At 40.9% G+C, this 17177-nt stretch overlaps 1 protein-coding gene across 4 annotated transcripts in view; it reads right to left on the reverse strand.

Annotated features, from left to right (window-relative positions):
• Positions 1-418: 418 nt before the first annotated feature.
• The window catches only part of LOC132384802 (glutaminase liver isoform, mitochondrial-like), a 77659-nt gene continuing 60900 nt past the window's right edge, over positions 419-17177 (reverse strand). For all 4 annotated transcript variants that reach the window (XM_059956326.1, XM_059956327.1, XM_059956328.1 and 1 more), the window contains 6 exons: positions 13352-13483; positions 12441-12533; positions 5447-5508; positions 3441-3517; positions 1742-1805; positions 419-1305 (listed from right to left, as the gene is read on the reverse strand). In XM_059956326.1, coding sequence (XP_059812309.1) covers positions 1119-1305; positions 1742-1805; positions 3441-3517; positions 5447-5508; positions 12441-12533; positions 13352-13483 — 615 coding nt within the window. In that variant the 3' untranslated portion in view covers positions 419-1118. The remainder of the gene's footprint in view (positions 1306-1741; positions 1806-3440; positions 3518-5446; positions 5509-12440; positions 12534-13351; positions 13484-17177) is intronic.

Genomic DNA, 17177 nt, shown 5'->3' on the forward strand with positions numbered 1-17177 from the left:
ATTTCTTTAGCCAGAGAGTGGTGAATCTGTGGAATTCTTTGCCACAGTCAGCTGTGGAGGCCAAGCCTTTATATATATTTAAGGCAGAGGTTGATAGATCCTTGATTGGTCAGGGCATGAAGGAATAGGGGGAGAAGACAGGAGATTGGGGCTGAGAGGAAAATTGGATCCGCCATGATGAAAAGGCGGAGCAGACTCGATGGGCCAAATGGCCTAATTCTGCTCCTGTATCTTGTGGTCTTATGGAAACATTAACTGATTCTCAAGGTCTGGGGAAAATTTCAGACTAATTAATCTTTTTCTTTACTGTACTATAAGCCTGGCCAATATTTGAGGGGTTCGTGGAATAAGACTTTACTCTTCAGTCCTCTATTGCTAATGATAAACCTGATGAATTGCGATAACACGATTTTTTGTCTAAATTTTTTATTGCATTACCACAAAATAAATAATGATTTGAAAACCCTTGAATTATGTCCAGAGCTTCTATTAGACAATGACATACAAATCTTATACACACCATAGCTGCTAAAGGGGCAGTCTTTTCATAATTCATAATATACAAGTACAACATTGACAAAAAAACAATCTACTAAAGCCTTAATTATACAGTACAAAGTCTGTGAGAAATTTATTTTCCTTTTGAGGTTGCATTATTTCTAAATGAAGAGGGTACATAGCTTAAATATTTATTACATCCATTATAACTGCTGTGTCATTAGTTACATGGGGAATTGCACAAAAAAGTGCTGGTGTGGGTATTTTATTAATCTGAGCTTATTTTTATTTCTAATTGGATATCTTGTGTTTTATTCAACCTTTCCTGCTCTATATTTCTTGACATAGATTTTTAAAATTTGACTTTTGAATCAACAGACATCCAATCTGAGTAGTGAGGAGCTCTTGTCAGTTTACTTTGGGCCTCATCTCTTGATTTGGTCTTGCACAGCTGATGGAGCCAACCATCCAAAACATGAAGAAATCTATAAAGAGTGGGCTCAGATTTGGCTGTAATGAGTCAAACTGGCCTTTGGAAACATGATTGTTTTAATTAGACACTGCCATTTCACAACTACACAACTACATCACAGACTTGACACAGGCACCAGGACTGATTTTCAGGCTTTTGTAACCAGAGGAGCTGGCGATGGTTCAGCTCCTTCACTAATCTCCTTTGCATCAGATGCATCCTCTTCACAGTCGGCTTTCTCAGGTAATGGGTATGACATCTGGTAGTTCCTTAGCAGCTTTATAACTTGCTGATGATTGAAATGAATTGCATCATCAAGAGGAGTGTTGCCCCACCTGTGGACAGAGAGAGAATAACTAGGGACAACTCAAAATAGACTGCAGTTTCACATTCTCTGAACAGGTCTTTAAAGTAACAATTTTGGAAACTGATAGTTTTTCCTCATTCAAGGTGGTCCACCACAAGTATACTCTGCCAGAGAATGGAAAGAAGAGCAAGTGGAGCTGAATTTATAATCCTGGTTGAATTGGATTCCCATAAGTGATTATGGTGTTGATATCAGGTAAAAAATAATTACTGCCATTTTTACAATTCAGAAGAGTCAGTCATTTATGTATTACATATCAGGACTGAATTCAGCAACAAAAAGCGCACCAGTATCTATCTACTGAGTTGACTTAGTCCTGTGGATGGAGCAAAAAAGTTCATGTTGGGGCACAGCCTAGGGAGAAAGCCCTTCAAACCTTGCCTATGTCCTCCAAAGGCACTCACCTGTCCTTGCAGAATGGATTTACACGACATGCATCGAGAAGAAAGCAAACTACTTCCACGTGACCTGCATAAAATAGAACAAGCATTCAGTGATTTTAATGCAGCAGAGCTGAGGAAGAGATATGCAATGGATTTTCACAGATACATATAGATATATAGATGATGGAGTCAACCCATGAACACTACCTCAACATTTTTGTTCTTTTTCCACTACTTATTTAATTTTTAAAATATCTTTTATTGTAATTTATAGTGTTTTATGTATTGCACTGTAGTGTTGCCACAATACAACGAATTTCAAGACATGTCAGTGATATTAAAACCATAAGATATAGGAGTAGAATTAGGACATTTGCCCCATTGAGTCTGCTCTGTCATTTCATCATGGCTGATCTATTTCCCACTCAGCCCCAATCTCCTGCCTCCCCCCTGTAATCCTTCATGCCCCAACTAATCAAGAATCTATCAACCTCTGCCTTAAATATACCCAATGACTTGGCCTCCTCAACCCGATTCTGATTCACATCTGAGACCCAGATTAACATCCACTGGTGTACACATATTCCCTTTCTTAGGCATCAATGGATCCTTGCAAACTTAAGCCGTTTTTGTGAATACTGGCTTAGCATAAAAGGTACCCTTAGTTTGGCAGTGGTTACTAAACTAATCAACCTGCTCAGCGCTACAAGTGATTTTCAAAACTGGTTTGATAGGAAATTTATCTGAAGTTGGTATCGAGCAACCTTTCAACAAGTACTTGTGTGAATGCCTATAGTCTCGTACATTACCAAAGATTGTTGGCGAGAGGTAGACAGCAATTAATTCTCAACCACAAACTTTTTCAGAAAAGCGTGCAGACTGCAACAACAGGGGTGAACTGAAGGGGATAAAATCTTAAGTACATGGGCAAAGGTCTAAACCTGCCGAGGAGGAGAAACTTGGGTTTGCACCTAGTTTCAAAACTGAGTCTCCCCAATTAGCTACATGTAATATGCATAAAGAATGATGATTTGTATGATCTGAATGATGATCTGTAGACTCCCACATAGAAAAAAAGAAACATAATACCTTTTTAATTTTTCATGTAAAATCTTAACACTTTCTCTCAACCCACAGATTGGGAACTAGCAAATACTGTTTAGTAGATTAGTCCACATAATTAACAGCTGTGAGGCATTGTGCCATAGATCAACTGTTAATAAAGTTATACACATGAAAACAGACCATTCAGCCATTCACCTTATCCATGCTGACTAATGGGGTCTCATCTGTATTAATCCCATCTTCCAGACCTGGCCAAAAGCCCTCAAAGCATAAGCAAATTGAGTGACCATCCAGACATTTCTTAAATGTTGTCCGTGACCCTGCTTGCATCAGTCTCTCAGGCAGTGTGTTTCAGATACTCTGGGTGAGACCCCACTTAAGTCTTTTACCCTAAAGTCCTTTAATTTTACCTACCTCTGCTCTAGGGAATAGTTTCCTATATATACCCCTCATAATTTCATATACATCAGTTATGCCTTCACTGTTGTAAAAGCAAATATGCAAGTTCTTCAGGTGTGGAATTGCGAGGGTCTGGGTAAAAACCAGTTGTTTTCAGTAATGAACAAAAGAGGAGGAATTGGAACATTCCCCTGCTCCTCCCAATATTATGTAAGCTGGAAGGCCACACTACCAGAACTGACAATTTCTTCCATACCTTCAGCGGCCGCTATGTGTAAGGGTGTACGGGAATCATAATCTTTCTGTTCCATGTCCATAGCAGATAATGCAAATCTGGGGAAAATGAGAGAGCACACTCTAGTCAGACCTGATTTAGTTGATTAGATAGAACACAGAACAGTACAGCACAGGAACAAGCCCTCTGGCCCACAAAGGTAATCAAATGGCTAACTGATCGACAGACGACGCAATAGCCACAGCTCTGCACACTGTCCTAACACACCTGGGGAGGAGGGATGCTGAACACCATAATTCCATCCAGACTTGACAGGAAAGCTCAGAGACCTCAGCCTTGACCCTGCCTTGTGCAGCTGGATCCTGGACTTCCTGTCAGATCGCCCGGCAGGTGTAGGAGTGGGCTCCCTCACCTTCACCCCTCTGACTCTCAACACAGGTGCCCCTCAGGGCTGTGTACTAAGTCCACTCCTTTACTCTCTGTATACCCATGACTGTATCACCACCCACAGCTCCAATCTGCTAATTAAATTTCCTGATGATATTACACTGAATAGCCCAATCTCAAATAATAATGAGGTAGCCTAAAGAGAAGAAGTCATCACCCTGACACAATGGTGTCAAGAAAACAATCTCTCCCCTCAATGTCGCAAACACATTTAGACGGAGATGTAACGTAAAGATTTTTACTCCTCATGTATGTGAAGGATGTAGGAAATAAAGTCAATTCAATTCAATTAAACTAAACTAATCTCTTCTGACTGCAGAATGTCCAGATCCTTCCATTTTCTTCACATTCAACTGCTTATCTAAGCATCTCTTTAAACCCCCTAATGTTTCTGCATCTACCACCACCCCAGACACCTATCACTGAGTAAAAAAAACAAGCCCCTCATATCTCCTTTGAACTTACACCCCTCTCGCCTGAAATGTATGCACTCTGGTGTTAGACATTTCAACTCTGGGGATAAAAGATACTGGCTGTCTACTCTATCTATGTCTCTCATAATCAAACAAACTTCTATCAGATCTCCTCTCAGTCACCACTGGTCCAGAGAAAACAAACCAAGTTTGTCCAACCTCTCCTTGCAGATCAAGCTCTCTAATCCAGGCAGAATCCTGGTGAACCTCTTCTGCACCCTCTCCAAAGTCTCAAATTATTTCCTATAGTAGGGACAACCAGAAATGTATAACGCTCTTGTTACAAACTGTAGAAAATCTGCAGATGCTGGAAATCCAAGCAACACACACAAAATGCTGGAGGAACTCAGTAGGCCAGGCAGCATCTAAGGAAAAGAGTAAACAGTCAACGTTTTGGGCTAAGTCCCAATGAAGGGTCTCAGCATGAAACATCAACTGTTTACTCTTTTCCATAAATGCTACCTGGCTCGCTGAGCTCATCCAGCATCTTGTGTGTGTTGGTAACACTCTTGCTGAGGTCTCAGGGTACTTGGAAGCACATGATAAAATAGGGCGTAGTCAGCATGGTTATCTCAAGGGAAAATCTTGCCTGACAAATCTGTTGGAATTCTTTGAAGAGACAACAAGCAGGATAGACAAAAGAGAATTAGTTGATGTTGAGTTCTTGGAATTTTAGAAGGCCCTTGACAAGATGCCAAACATGAGGCTGCTTAACAAGATACAAGCCCATGGTATTACAGGAAAGATTCTAGCATGGATAAAGCATTGTCTTTCTAATGAATTCAGGCTTTCAGTTCAGTCCAGGAAGCACATCTGTCAACCGAGGGCATAGTTCACAGACCTTCCAGCCTTATTGTCTGTGGATCAGAAAATGCAGGAAATCCAGGAAAATGGTGTTTCCTGGAGGCATGAACTGGGAATGAAATTCACCTCTGGATTCGACTTCAGTTTCTAATCTCAACTGAATGAGTGCACAAAGGTGTTGAGCACAGATCAGAACCCGAAGTTTGCCCACTGCGGCCTGTCTGTGTCCATACTTAACTCGAGTGTGCCTACTCTGAAAAAGGAAGAAGGAAATCTTACTGTGACATAAAAACAAGTATTCACCTTCGCAGTGCAGCAATGTCACCACTGTAGGCAGCAAACAACAAGTTCACTACTGACTCCTCCTGGTGGAAGAAATTTTTAAATTAAATAATTATAACCAAATTTAAAATTAATCAAACACAGTAAGAACGTAAGCACATCAAACCAGCTCTTCCCACACCCCATGGATTCTCCCCACTCACTGAGTATTCTTCCACAGCCCATTCTCCCCGCTAAGTGAATCCTCTCCTGCAAACAATGGATGTGCTCCCTTCTCACAGATTCCGCCCGTTTTTTTGTAACTTATTTTTTATTAAAGTTCATCATCAAACAAACATTTCCATAAGATGTATTTCAGATACTGTACATATATATCATATAGTCATATTTGCCTCAAATCTCCACATAATATTTATCAGAGGTATACACTTATAGAAAAGAGAGGAAAGAAGAAACAAGCAAAAAGAGAAAGCTATGTACAAGTAGGGAGTGATCTTTTTTTTACACCATATTCATTGATTTGTGAGGATAAAATCAGGCCTATGAGCCATTATGTAGTTAAACCATTTTCCCAGTATGAATCAAATTGTTCCAACTTATGTTTAACAGATGCTGTTATCTGCTCCATTTTGTAAATGTCCATTGTAATTTCCATCCATGTGTTTAAAGTTGGGTTCTCCTGTGATAACCATTTCCTGATAAGAGTCTTTTTACCACCCACCAACAGTATATTCATCAAATATTTATCTCTTTTCAACCATTCTTGAGGTATATACCCAAAATATACGGTCTTACTTTCTAAAGATGTCTTATTAGGGCATTATGTATCCCACTTTGATGACGGGGCAATCCCAGAAAATATGGTAATGGTTTGCATTTTGATTTCTACAATTTCTCCAGCAAACAGGGAGCTTACTATCATAATGGGATTTCTGAGAGGGTGTAACAAAATATCTTATCAAGTTTTTCCATCCAAACTCCCTCCATTCCTGTGAACTGGTACACTTCCATTGATACCTCCATATTATTGTCCATTCTTCCTCAGATAAAATTATCCCTCCTTCCTTCTCCCATTTTGTTTTAATGTATGAAGTCAAATGTGTTTTAAGATTTGACAAATCCTTATACATGCTTGAAATGATTCTACTACCATCATCTGAATTATATGCTTTTCTAAATAGCTCTATCAAGCATGTACTTGCCTTGGTTACATTTTAACCCTCCTATTAACATACTGTCTCATCTGCAAATACTGATAAAAGTCTTGCTTTTCTAATAAGTGTTTCTCTTTAAGCATTTCAAAACTGAACAGTGTTCCTTCTTTCATTATATTGCCAAGAACTGTTATTCCTTTAGTCGTCCAGTCCTTAAATCTAGCATCCAGCTTATTCGACGTACAATCCGAGTCACATGCACACCATTTAAGAATTGCAATATCCTTTAGTTTATATTCTTTTATAATAGTTTTCCATATTTTAAGAGTCCATTTCACCCATGGGTTATCAATAGTATTTATGTACCTTTGTAGGTTGTTATCAGCCAAAATTGCCTGTATGGGGATGGAAAGTATCCTCTCCTTAATGTTTTTCCATTGAGCGTTCTACCCATTTATTGAATACCTTTCTATAGATTCTTTCTCCCCCATTGAATTTCCTCACTCGACTATTGGACACTCCCTATCCCACAGTGAGGTAAAATGCCATATAAATACACAAACTGTCTTCCATCCTCTAATCCATATGTATGATAGTGTCTGCATTTTTGGATAACATTAAATAAAATTGATTCCTCTCCAATTATGTTTCCTGCAGGCTGGTACATTACTCTGGACAGTACTTTGCAGTGCAACTTCTTATGATAACTCTGAGACACTTGGCTTTGCCCACAACATTAAGCAAAGTTTTCCTCACAAAACAGAGACAACAGTGTGGCAAAATGAGAGGGATGCTAAAGTGAACATGGGCCAATGAGGGCAAACAGTATCAGTATTATGGTGGAGGATTGCAAACTAGCATTATGTACTGAAGGGATGGATGTCCAACAGGAAAAAACAGCAAAGAAATATATTAAAATATTTTTGTACAAACAATTTAGTATCAATTGGCTAAGGATTACTGGACTGACAGTAATTTCTTTTGTATTTTAGATTGGGGAAGAAATCTTTTAGGGTTTTTTGTGATTAATGTTGTGTATTTAATATTTTAGTAATATTTGAGTAATTTTGTAAATACGTTGTTTGATTAAGCATTCTTTGTTGTTTAAGTAATTCATTACAAGTTATATGCAAATAGCATATGTCATCATGCCACTGTGTCATACAATACGTGCACAGCTCACTTAAAGTAAAAACTAAGTTTACATGCATCTCTTGGGCTCCCTTGTTTTTCCTTTTAATTAGTTTCATGTTTTGGAATTACAAAACATAACAGGGGTAATGAAGAAGTTTTAAACAAACCCAAGATGACTACCCGCTTGTTGAAACGCAGCAAGATGTTTGAGTTTTTTTTAAAAATGCAGTGCGGCACATGGTTCTTCGGGAATGTACAGAAACGATCGAGTTAAAAATAGGCAGAAAATGGATGAAATTTGAGGGTTCATAAGCAGTGTGCACCAGGTGATATAATAATACATTTTTATAAAATCAGAAATAGCTGGCTACATCAGAAAGATTGCACAAGAGATAACCGGATGTTGTACACTGAGCGAATTGAGCAGTATCTTGAAGCAAATGAAATAACCAATGAAAAGCGAGAGCCAGTCTTACAGTTCGCTTCGAAGTTTAACTGCTTCGACCAAACCACCAAAATGAGCTTTTCTGATATTGTGAAAGTAATGCAGGAACATTTAGAACTGAAACCATTGTTGCTTGCAGAATACTTTAGGTTTCATAAGCAGAATCAAAAGGAAGGGGTGTCTATATCAGCATAGGTGGCTGAATTGAACAAGTGAACATTGTCAGTTCAGTGATTAACTTAATGACACACTGAGAGATTGTTTAGTTTGTTGAATCTTACAAGAAAGTATTCAAAAATGGCTCCTAACTGAAGCACAACTTACATTTAACTTGCGGTTGACATAGCTACGTCAATGGAAACAACAGACAGAGACACAATTGAGTTACAATCAGGAAGGATAAGGAGCACGAACAAAATTGAAACATTTAAACAAAAACTGGCCTGGCCAAACTAATTGTGCTTCCATTGTGGCAGGGGCTCACGTACACCAGACCAATGCAGGTTTAAAGGTGAAACTTGCAGAAAATACAACAAAGTAGGGCACATACAAAGAACATGTCGGGCAGACAAAAATAAACGGACTGCACGGGGAAAAGAAAAAGATAAAAAAGTCAAGTTGCAGTTTCAAAAAGCACTCCTCTGCATGCTGTTGATGAAAAACCTGATAATGACAAGAGTGACACAGCACTGAGAAGCCTTGAGATTTAATATGTGAAAACTAACAAGAGACAAACAATATGGCTTACACCAAAAGTGTAAAATGGCAAATTAATTAAAATAGAATTGGGCACTGTTTCAGTCATTCCACAAATGAGCTTGATTGGCATTGCAAAGATACTGAACTGAGACATGCTGATATCCAACTAAGAACTTATACTGGAGAAAAGGCAACTCCTGTGACATTTGTAACACTGAAATACAACAACCAACAAACCACAATGGGCTTGTATGCGGTAAAAACAGTGGGACCAGCATTGTGGGATCGTGGCTGAGATAACTACAACTTGATCAAAGACCCATTCATCATTCGCATGCCACACTCCCTGCAATAGGGTCAACTGAAAGTGGATTAAGTAAGGCACTGGATGATCCCACAGCAGTGTTCAGGGATGGCATTGGAAAACTCAAATATTTCAAATGTAAAATAGTGTTAAATGAAAATGCCACACCCAGGTTTTACAAAGCCTGCGCAGTTTCTTATCCCATCCATGATAAAGTAGCCAGTGAGCTAGATCACAGGGAGGCTGAAGGAATTCTTTTCAAGGCTGAGTGGAGCCCATGGGCAACGCCAGTGGTCCCAATAGCAAAGAAGAATGGGTCTGTCAGGATCTGTGGTGATTTTAAGATTAGTATAAACCCAGTTCTGAAAGCAGATAAATGCCCCTCTGCCCAGTATAGAAGATACCTTTGCAAACCTTTCTGGAGGAAAATACTTCAGCAAAGTGGACTTAGCTGAGGCCTACCTGCAGAGTCCAAAGTGTTTCTCACCATAAGCACTCACAAAGGGCTTTATTGCTATAATAGTCTTAATTTTGGAGAAGCATCTGCACCTGCACTCTGGCAGAAAGCTGTGGACCAGATGCTGCAAGGCACTCAGCGTTACGTGATGACATCATTGTTACCAGTGAGGAGGGCAGGGACATCGCTAAAATCTCAAGGCAGTGTTAAAAAGATTATAAGATTATAGGCTCAGAGCATGATGTAACAACTGTGAATTCTTTAAACAAAGCATCACTTACTGCGGTCACACTGTTGATGCACAAATACTATACAAATGTGCTGAGAAAATTCAAGCAGTGGTGGATGCTCCAAGGTTAAAGGATGACTCACAATTACAGTCCTTTTTAGGATTTATCAGTTACTGTAACAGGTTCCTGCCAAACTTGGCTACTGTGTTCCACTCCTTGAAATCATAACTACAGATCAGGAAAAAACAGCAACGGGAAAAGCAGTGTGAGGTGGCTTTCCAAATGGTAAAGGAAATGGTGATGGTCAGACACTGTACTCACACGTTATGATTCACATCATCCAATGAAGCTTCCTTGTGATGTCTTGCCTTATGGTATAAGTGCAATCATGTCTTATGTTATGAGTGATGGAAGTGAACGCCCCATAGCCTTTGTATCACGTTCTCTTACTGTTGCAGAGAAAAATTACGTGCAGGTTGACAAAGAGGCCTTGAGTCTGGTTGGGGTGTAAAACGTTTCAACCAGTACTTGCATGGGAGAGAGTTTACCCTCATTACTGATCATCAACCACTAGTAACCATTTTCAACCCACAGGAGGGTGATCCACTAATATCAGCAGCACAAGTACAGAGATGGGCTCTGTTTCTTGGAGCACACAATTATAAGATTGAATTCTAGAAGACAACTAATCTGGAAATGCTGATTGATTGTCCTGTTTACCCTTGGAAAAGGAAATACCTGAAACATTTACAAAAGAGGGCTCTCCTCTTGACGGATTCTCCCTAGTGCAAATTGAAACTATTACGGCAGAGATGATCCAAAGGGAAATCAGAAAAGACCCCACACAGTCTCAGGTCTACGTGGTCACCCAAAATGGCTGGAATGTGCAGCAGAAATCCCGGTTCCCTCATTCTTACCAGCGACAGGATGAACTTGTCTTTGATAGGGGTTGTCTTATGTGGGGATTGAGGGTTGTTGTACCATTCAAGCTGAGGGCTGAAGTACTGGAGGAGCTACATGCCGGTCACCTAGGTGTGGTCAAAATGAAAGCATTGGCTCAAAGCTTTGTCTGGTGACCTGAGATAGAGCAGCTTACAATGCACTGTTTGGGATGCCAACAATCTAGAAGATGCCAAGAGCAGTGCCTCTGCATCCCTGGGAGTGGCCTGTATTATCCTGGCAGAGGATTCATGTAGATTTTGCCCGACCATCCATGGGCAAAAATTTCTTGATGGTAGTGGTTGCAGCTACGAAGTTGCCATAAGTGTTCCCAATAGCCTCCACCACAGCCTCACACACTGTCGAGAAGCCTCTTCTCAAGGACTGGTGTTCCAGAGCACCTAGTCAGTGACGATGGACCAGTCTGAGGGGAAACAGTTTCAGTCATTCGTGAACCTGAGTGGAATAAGACATAATACATCTGCACCGTACCACACAGCTACAAATGGCTTGGTGGAAAGGTTTGTCCAATCTAAAGAATGCACTGCGAGCAATGTCAGCAGAAAACACTACACTGGCACAATGAGAAGCTCGTCAACTTCCTCCTGGCATGTTGCAATGCAGAACACTCCATAACCAACAACTCGACAGCTATGCTGCCCCTGGGTCGTCACTTGCATTCATGCTTGGATCTCCTCAAACCCAGTCTCAGGAGGAGTATGCAGGAGAAACAGCTGAGACAAATCGAGGGCTCCTCAAACAAGGAGCTTTGATATTTCACTCCTGGACAAGCAGTCCTGGTGAGGACTAAAGAGGAGATTAGAAGTGGGTACTTGGAAAGATTAAGGACAGAACTGGATCACTCTCCTATCGAGTGGAGATTGTGCCAGATATCTTCTGGAGATACCTGACATTTCAATCAGTTGAGGAGAGCAGAGTCAATTGTTGGAGAAGAAAGGTGGCTGAGCTATCATAACCACTTCCTACAGCCCCAGAGTCAACTCCGAAAACCACCACCAAGGAAGCCCTAGAACCTGAGATTGTTTCACAGCCACAAGTCTCACCGACCAAGCAGTGAAACTTACCCCCCCGCCCCACCTTGTCAGGAAAGACATTATCCCACAAGAGTAAGAAATCCTCCACAGCAATTACATTTTTAGGACTGAATGGGATAATTTAAAATTTGCTATGTTGTGGATATCTATATAGTAGTTGTATTATATAGTATACTGTGTACAAGTTGAGATGCATTCTCTATTGAGTTGGAGTTAATAACAAAGCAGAGAGGAGTGGTGTGTATTTAATATTTGAGCAATATTGTAAATATATTGTTTGATTAAGCATTCTTTATTGTTTAAGTTATTAATTATGGATTATATGTAAAAGTATGTGGATGGCACACGTTATTATGACACTACATCATTTGTGTACAGTTCACTGAAAGTAAAAACAAAGTTTACATGCATCTCTCATGTTTTTCTTCCAATTAGTTTTATGTTTTGGAGTTACAAAATATAATAATTAACTGTGAAATTTAATTGTATGTAGCTCTGTTCTAGTACTGTTAATTAATGTGCATTGTGCTACAACAGGTTGTAATTTACATGACTATACTCAATTAGTATTCTCACACACATGCAAAAGATTGCTTACCCTGGCTTCACTTCCATTTCGCCTTGGATCCAGTTTCTTGGCAAAATGCCTCAAGTTATCGTAGTTATGAAAGTTGAAGAGGGAAACTAGTTCCTGAAAGAGAGCAGCAGATCAGACAAAGCTCTAGAGAATTTATTGGGTAATCTACTCAGATTCAGTTTAGTTTATTGTCATATACATCCAGGTGCAAACAAGTTCCTTGCTGAAGTGAAGCTCACAGTGTTAATAGTGTATACGACAATAATGAAGAGTGCCAAAAACTTCTCCCATCCCCTTCCTGAAGTTGAAGAATCTACTAAAACCCCGATGGAAAGCGTTACCTAAAGTGTGGGCAGTTAGGTGAGATATCAGAGACAATATCCTATCATGAGTCAGGATATTTACAGAGATTCAAGATTATTTAATGTCACTTCCGGTACACAAGTGTGAAGGAGAATGAAATATTTGTTACTCTAGATCTGATGTAGCACAAAGAAAACACACCAGCAAGATAAAGAGCACAATGATATAAGATACAATGATACAAAGAACACAATAAATACAAATACATGAGATATCTTATATACATAGATTGATTATATATGTCAAAAAGTGATGCTAGGCCTTGAGATCCTCCACCTTCTCTCTGTAGACCATCTCATCGTTGTTGGTGATGAGCCCCACCACTGTCACGTCATTGGTGAACTTGTCGATGTGATCACTCGGGTGTTTGGCTGTGGAAGTCACGTGTGAGCGGAATGTATTGCAATGGGAGGCATCCTTGTTGAGGATGATGGGCAGGGAGAAGTAGTGTGCATCCTTACTCTGAGGTCTGTCGGTTAGGAAGTCCAACACCCGGTTGTACAGTAGTGTTTTTTTTGTAATGGGGCAGTTAACTGAGGACGCTTAAAACTATTACCAATATTTCGTACCTGACAGAAATCGATACCTCTCACACTGTTGCCGACTTTGTCTAAGGCAGGAGACCAGCACATGACACCCATCACGTTGGGCACCACTAGCAGAACACCACCAGAAACACCAGATTTTGCTGGAAGGCCAACCTGCATGCACAAACAGACATGAGTAAGTGAAGACCAAATGATGGCAGTCAAAAAGTACCACAGTCCTCCCAGTTGGCTGAGTTCATATGCAAGCCAATGGCATTGCTTTCTGCTTCCTGGGTAATACACACAAAATGCTGGAGGAACTCAGGTCAATCAGCATCTATGGAGAGCAATAAAGAGCCAACAGTTTCGGGCAAAGAGTCTCAGCCTAAGACATCAGTTTTTGATTCCTCTCTATAGATGCTGCCTGACCTGCTGAGTTCCTCCAGCATTTTGTGTGTGTGTGTGTAAACCTATGACATTTTGCACCACTAGATGGCAAAATTCCACAAGGTTTTAGTGGAAAGATATTTTACTGGGAATGCTGGAACTATGAAGCGGAAAGCTGACTGAGCTGATCTAACGAAAGATCTTAAAGTCAAAATATTAACTCCGTATTTCCCTTCACAGACACTGCCTGGCCTGCTGAGGATTTCTAGTACTGAGATGCTGTTTGACTCACTGAGTTCCTTCAGAGTTCTGTTTTTGATCGGCAGGTACAGTCTCTTTCATCTTTAGAGAGAAGTGGAGCTGACTAGCAGCACAGGTCAGAGAATAAGCTATTGAATAATAATTAACAGAGGATGCTGTACCATAATGGACTGTGAAGTCTGCTTCCTTTAGAGTGCTAAAAGTTTGGTTTTATTTTTGTTGTTTATTACTTTTACAGTAAAACTTATTGACTTTCCACGACTGCATTGATAATGCAACAATTTTACTTTTCCATTTTGTCTGGTAGTACATTTTAGCCAACAATGTCAAATTAGCTTTATATAGTGCTTCACCCTACCACTTAATCTTTTACTTCAGCTGAAGTCAGGGATAGGGTCTGGAGGAAGTTCATGACAGGGTTAACACATGAGGAGCATTTGAGGCTCTGGGCCTGTACTCACTGGCGTTTAGAATGAAGGGGGATCAGATTTCTGGATCATTGGGACATCCTTTGGGGCAGGGGTGATCTGTACAAAAAGGACGGGTTGCAATTGAATCCCAAGGGGACACATATCCTGGCGGGGAGGTTTGCTAAGGCTGTTGGGAAAGTTGAAACTAGGATTGTTGGGGGGGTGGGAACCGAACTGAAGAGACTGGGGAAAAGGGAGGTTGGCTCACAAATAGAGAAAGCTTGTAGACAGTGCGAGAGGGAGGATAGGCAGATGATAGTGTTATGATCCCAGCCCCCTCCTTTGTGAGAATCGCAAGAGCCCTAGTGAAGGGGGGGTCAATGACCCAAGAGAAGAGAAAGATATGTGCGGTGTCCCTCGTTTCACGGCGAGGCAAAAGCTGGCGACTGTGGTCATTGTCTCTTGGAGACACCTTTGTGAATTGAGAACTGTACTACGTGTATACACTCAGGGCAACATGGGTGGAGTGACGGAGAGAGATTGCATCATCCCAACCTGATTCTACATTTGAGACCCCGTGAGCGAGGATAAAAAGGTGGACTGAAGGGGGCAGGCCCTCAGCGACGCACCAGAAGGACAACATCGCTCATCGCTCCCGTGCTAGCGGGAAGCCATTCAAAGCCAAGTGCGTTCCGTTCTCCTTTGCCTGGGAAGCGGGTGGCTGATAACATTGAAAAGGACTTCGAACTGACAACGGGGAACCCACGTTCCCGATTCAACGGTTTGCGGCAAAAAGGAAGGGCAAGTTTCTTTTCTCACCACCAATCTCTTTCTCTCTCCGACACATGAAACTCAGCGGCCCCCCTCCCCCACAAAGGGGAGCCTGCATGAACTCGAGAGACTTTTATATTTCCATCGGACAAGTTATTACCCCTAGACAACGATAGAGCTTATTTCTTAATGATGATTATTACTATACCTGTGCTTTAGATTGAGTATTGACGACGTATACTATCTGAATGTTTGCATTAACCTTATTTTTGTGCCCCTTTATAAATAAAAACGTTTGAAAATAGTGCCATCAGACTTCAACGGACCTCTCTACCTTTGCTGGTAAGTGATCCAGTTACGGGATACGTAACAACTGAGAAGGGATGTGCTCAGACTGAAGGCTTGAGATGTGTCTATTTTAATGCAAGGAGTGTTGTGAACAAAGCGGATGAGCTTAGAGTGTGGATCAGCACTTGGAGCTATAATGTTGTGGCCATTACAGAGACTTGGATGGCTCAGGGGCAGGAATGGTTACTTCGAGTGCCGGGCTTTAGATATTTCAGGAAGGACAGGGAGGGAGGCAGAAGAGGTGGGGGTGTGGCACTGTTGATCAGAGATAGTGTCACGGCTGCAGAAAAGGAGGAAGCCATGGAGGGATTGTCTCTGTGGATGGAGGTTAGGAACAGGAAGGGGTCAATAACTTTACTAGCTGTTTTTCTAGATCACCCAATAGTAACAGGGGCATCAAGGAGCAAATAGGGAGACAGATTCTGGAAAGGTATAATAATTACAGGGTTGTCATGGTGGGAGATTTTAATTTCCTAAATATCGATTGGCATCTCCCTAGAGCAAGGGGATTAGATGGGGTGGAGTTTGTTAGGTGCGTTCAGGAAGGTTTCTTGACACAATATGTAGATAAGCCTACAAGAGGAGAGGCTGTACTTGATCTGGTATTGGGAAATGAACCTGGTCAGGTGTCAGATCTCTCAGTGGGAGAACATTTTGGAGATAGTGATCACAATTATGTGTCCTTTACAATAGCATTGGAGAGGGATAGGAACAGACAAGTTAGGAAAGTGTTTATTTGGAGTAAGGGGAAATATGAGGCTATCAGGCAGGAACTTGGAAGCATAAATTGGAAACAGATGTTCTTAGGGAAGTGTACAGAAGAAATGTGGCAAATGTTTAGGGGATATTTGTGTGGTGTTCTGCATAGGTACGTTCCAATGAGACAGGGAAAGGATGGTAGGGTACAGAAACCGTGGTGTACAAAGGCTGTTGTAAATCTCATCAAAAGGAAAAGAAAAGCTTACAAAAGGTTCAAAAAACTAGGTAATGATAGAGATCTAGAAGATTATAAAGCTAGCAGGAAGGATCTTAAGAACGAAATTAGGAGAGCCAGAAGGGACCATGAGAAGGCCTTGGCGGGCAGGATTAAGGAAAACCCCAAGGCATTCTACAAGTATGTGAAGAGCAAGAGGATAAGATGTGAGAGAATAGGACCAATCAAGTGTGACAGTGGAAAAGTGTGTATGGAACTGAAGGAGATAGCAGAGATACTTAGTGAATACTTTGCTTCGGTATTCACTATGGAAAAGAATCTTGGCGATTGTAGGGATGACTTACAGTGGACTGAAAAGCTAAGAGGAAAGCATCAAGTTGGATAAGTTACCGAGACCGGATGAGATGTACCCCAGGCTACTGTGGGAAGCGAGGGAGGAGATTGCTGAGCCTCTGGCTATGATCTTTTTTGCATCATCAATGGGGACAGGAGAGGTTCCGGAGGATTGGAGGGTTGTGGATATTGTTCCCTTATTCAAGAAAGGGAGTAGAGATAGCCCAGGGAATTATAGACCAGTGAGTCTTACTTCAGTGGTTGGTAAGTTGATGGAGAAGATCCTGAGAGGCAGGGTTTATGAACATTTGGAGAGGCATAATATGATTAGGAATAGTCAGCATGGCTTTGTCAAAGGCAGGTCGTGCCTTACAAGCCTGATTGAATTTTTTGAGGATGTGACTAAACACATTGATGATGGTAG

This window comes from Hypanus sabinus, chromosome X1 (assembly GCF_030144855.1).
Source record: "Hypanus sabinus isolate sHypSab1 chromosome X1, sHypSab1.hap1, whole genome shotgun sequence".
Lineage (NCBI taxonomy): Eukaryota > Metazoa > Chordata > Chondrichthyes > Myliobatiformes > Dasyatidae > Hypanus > Hypanus sabinus.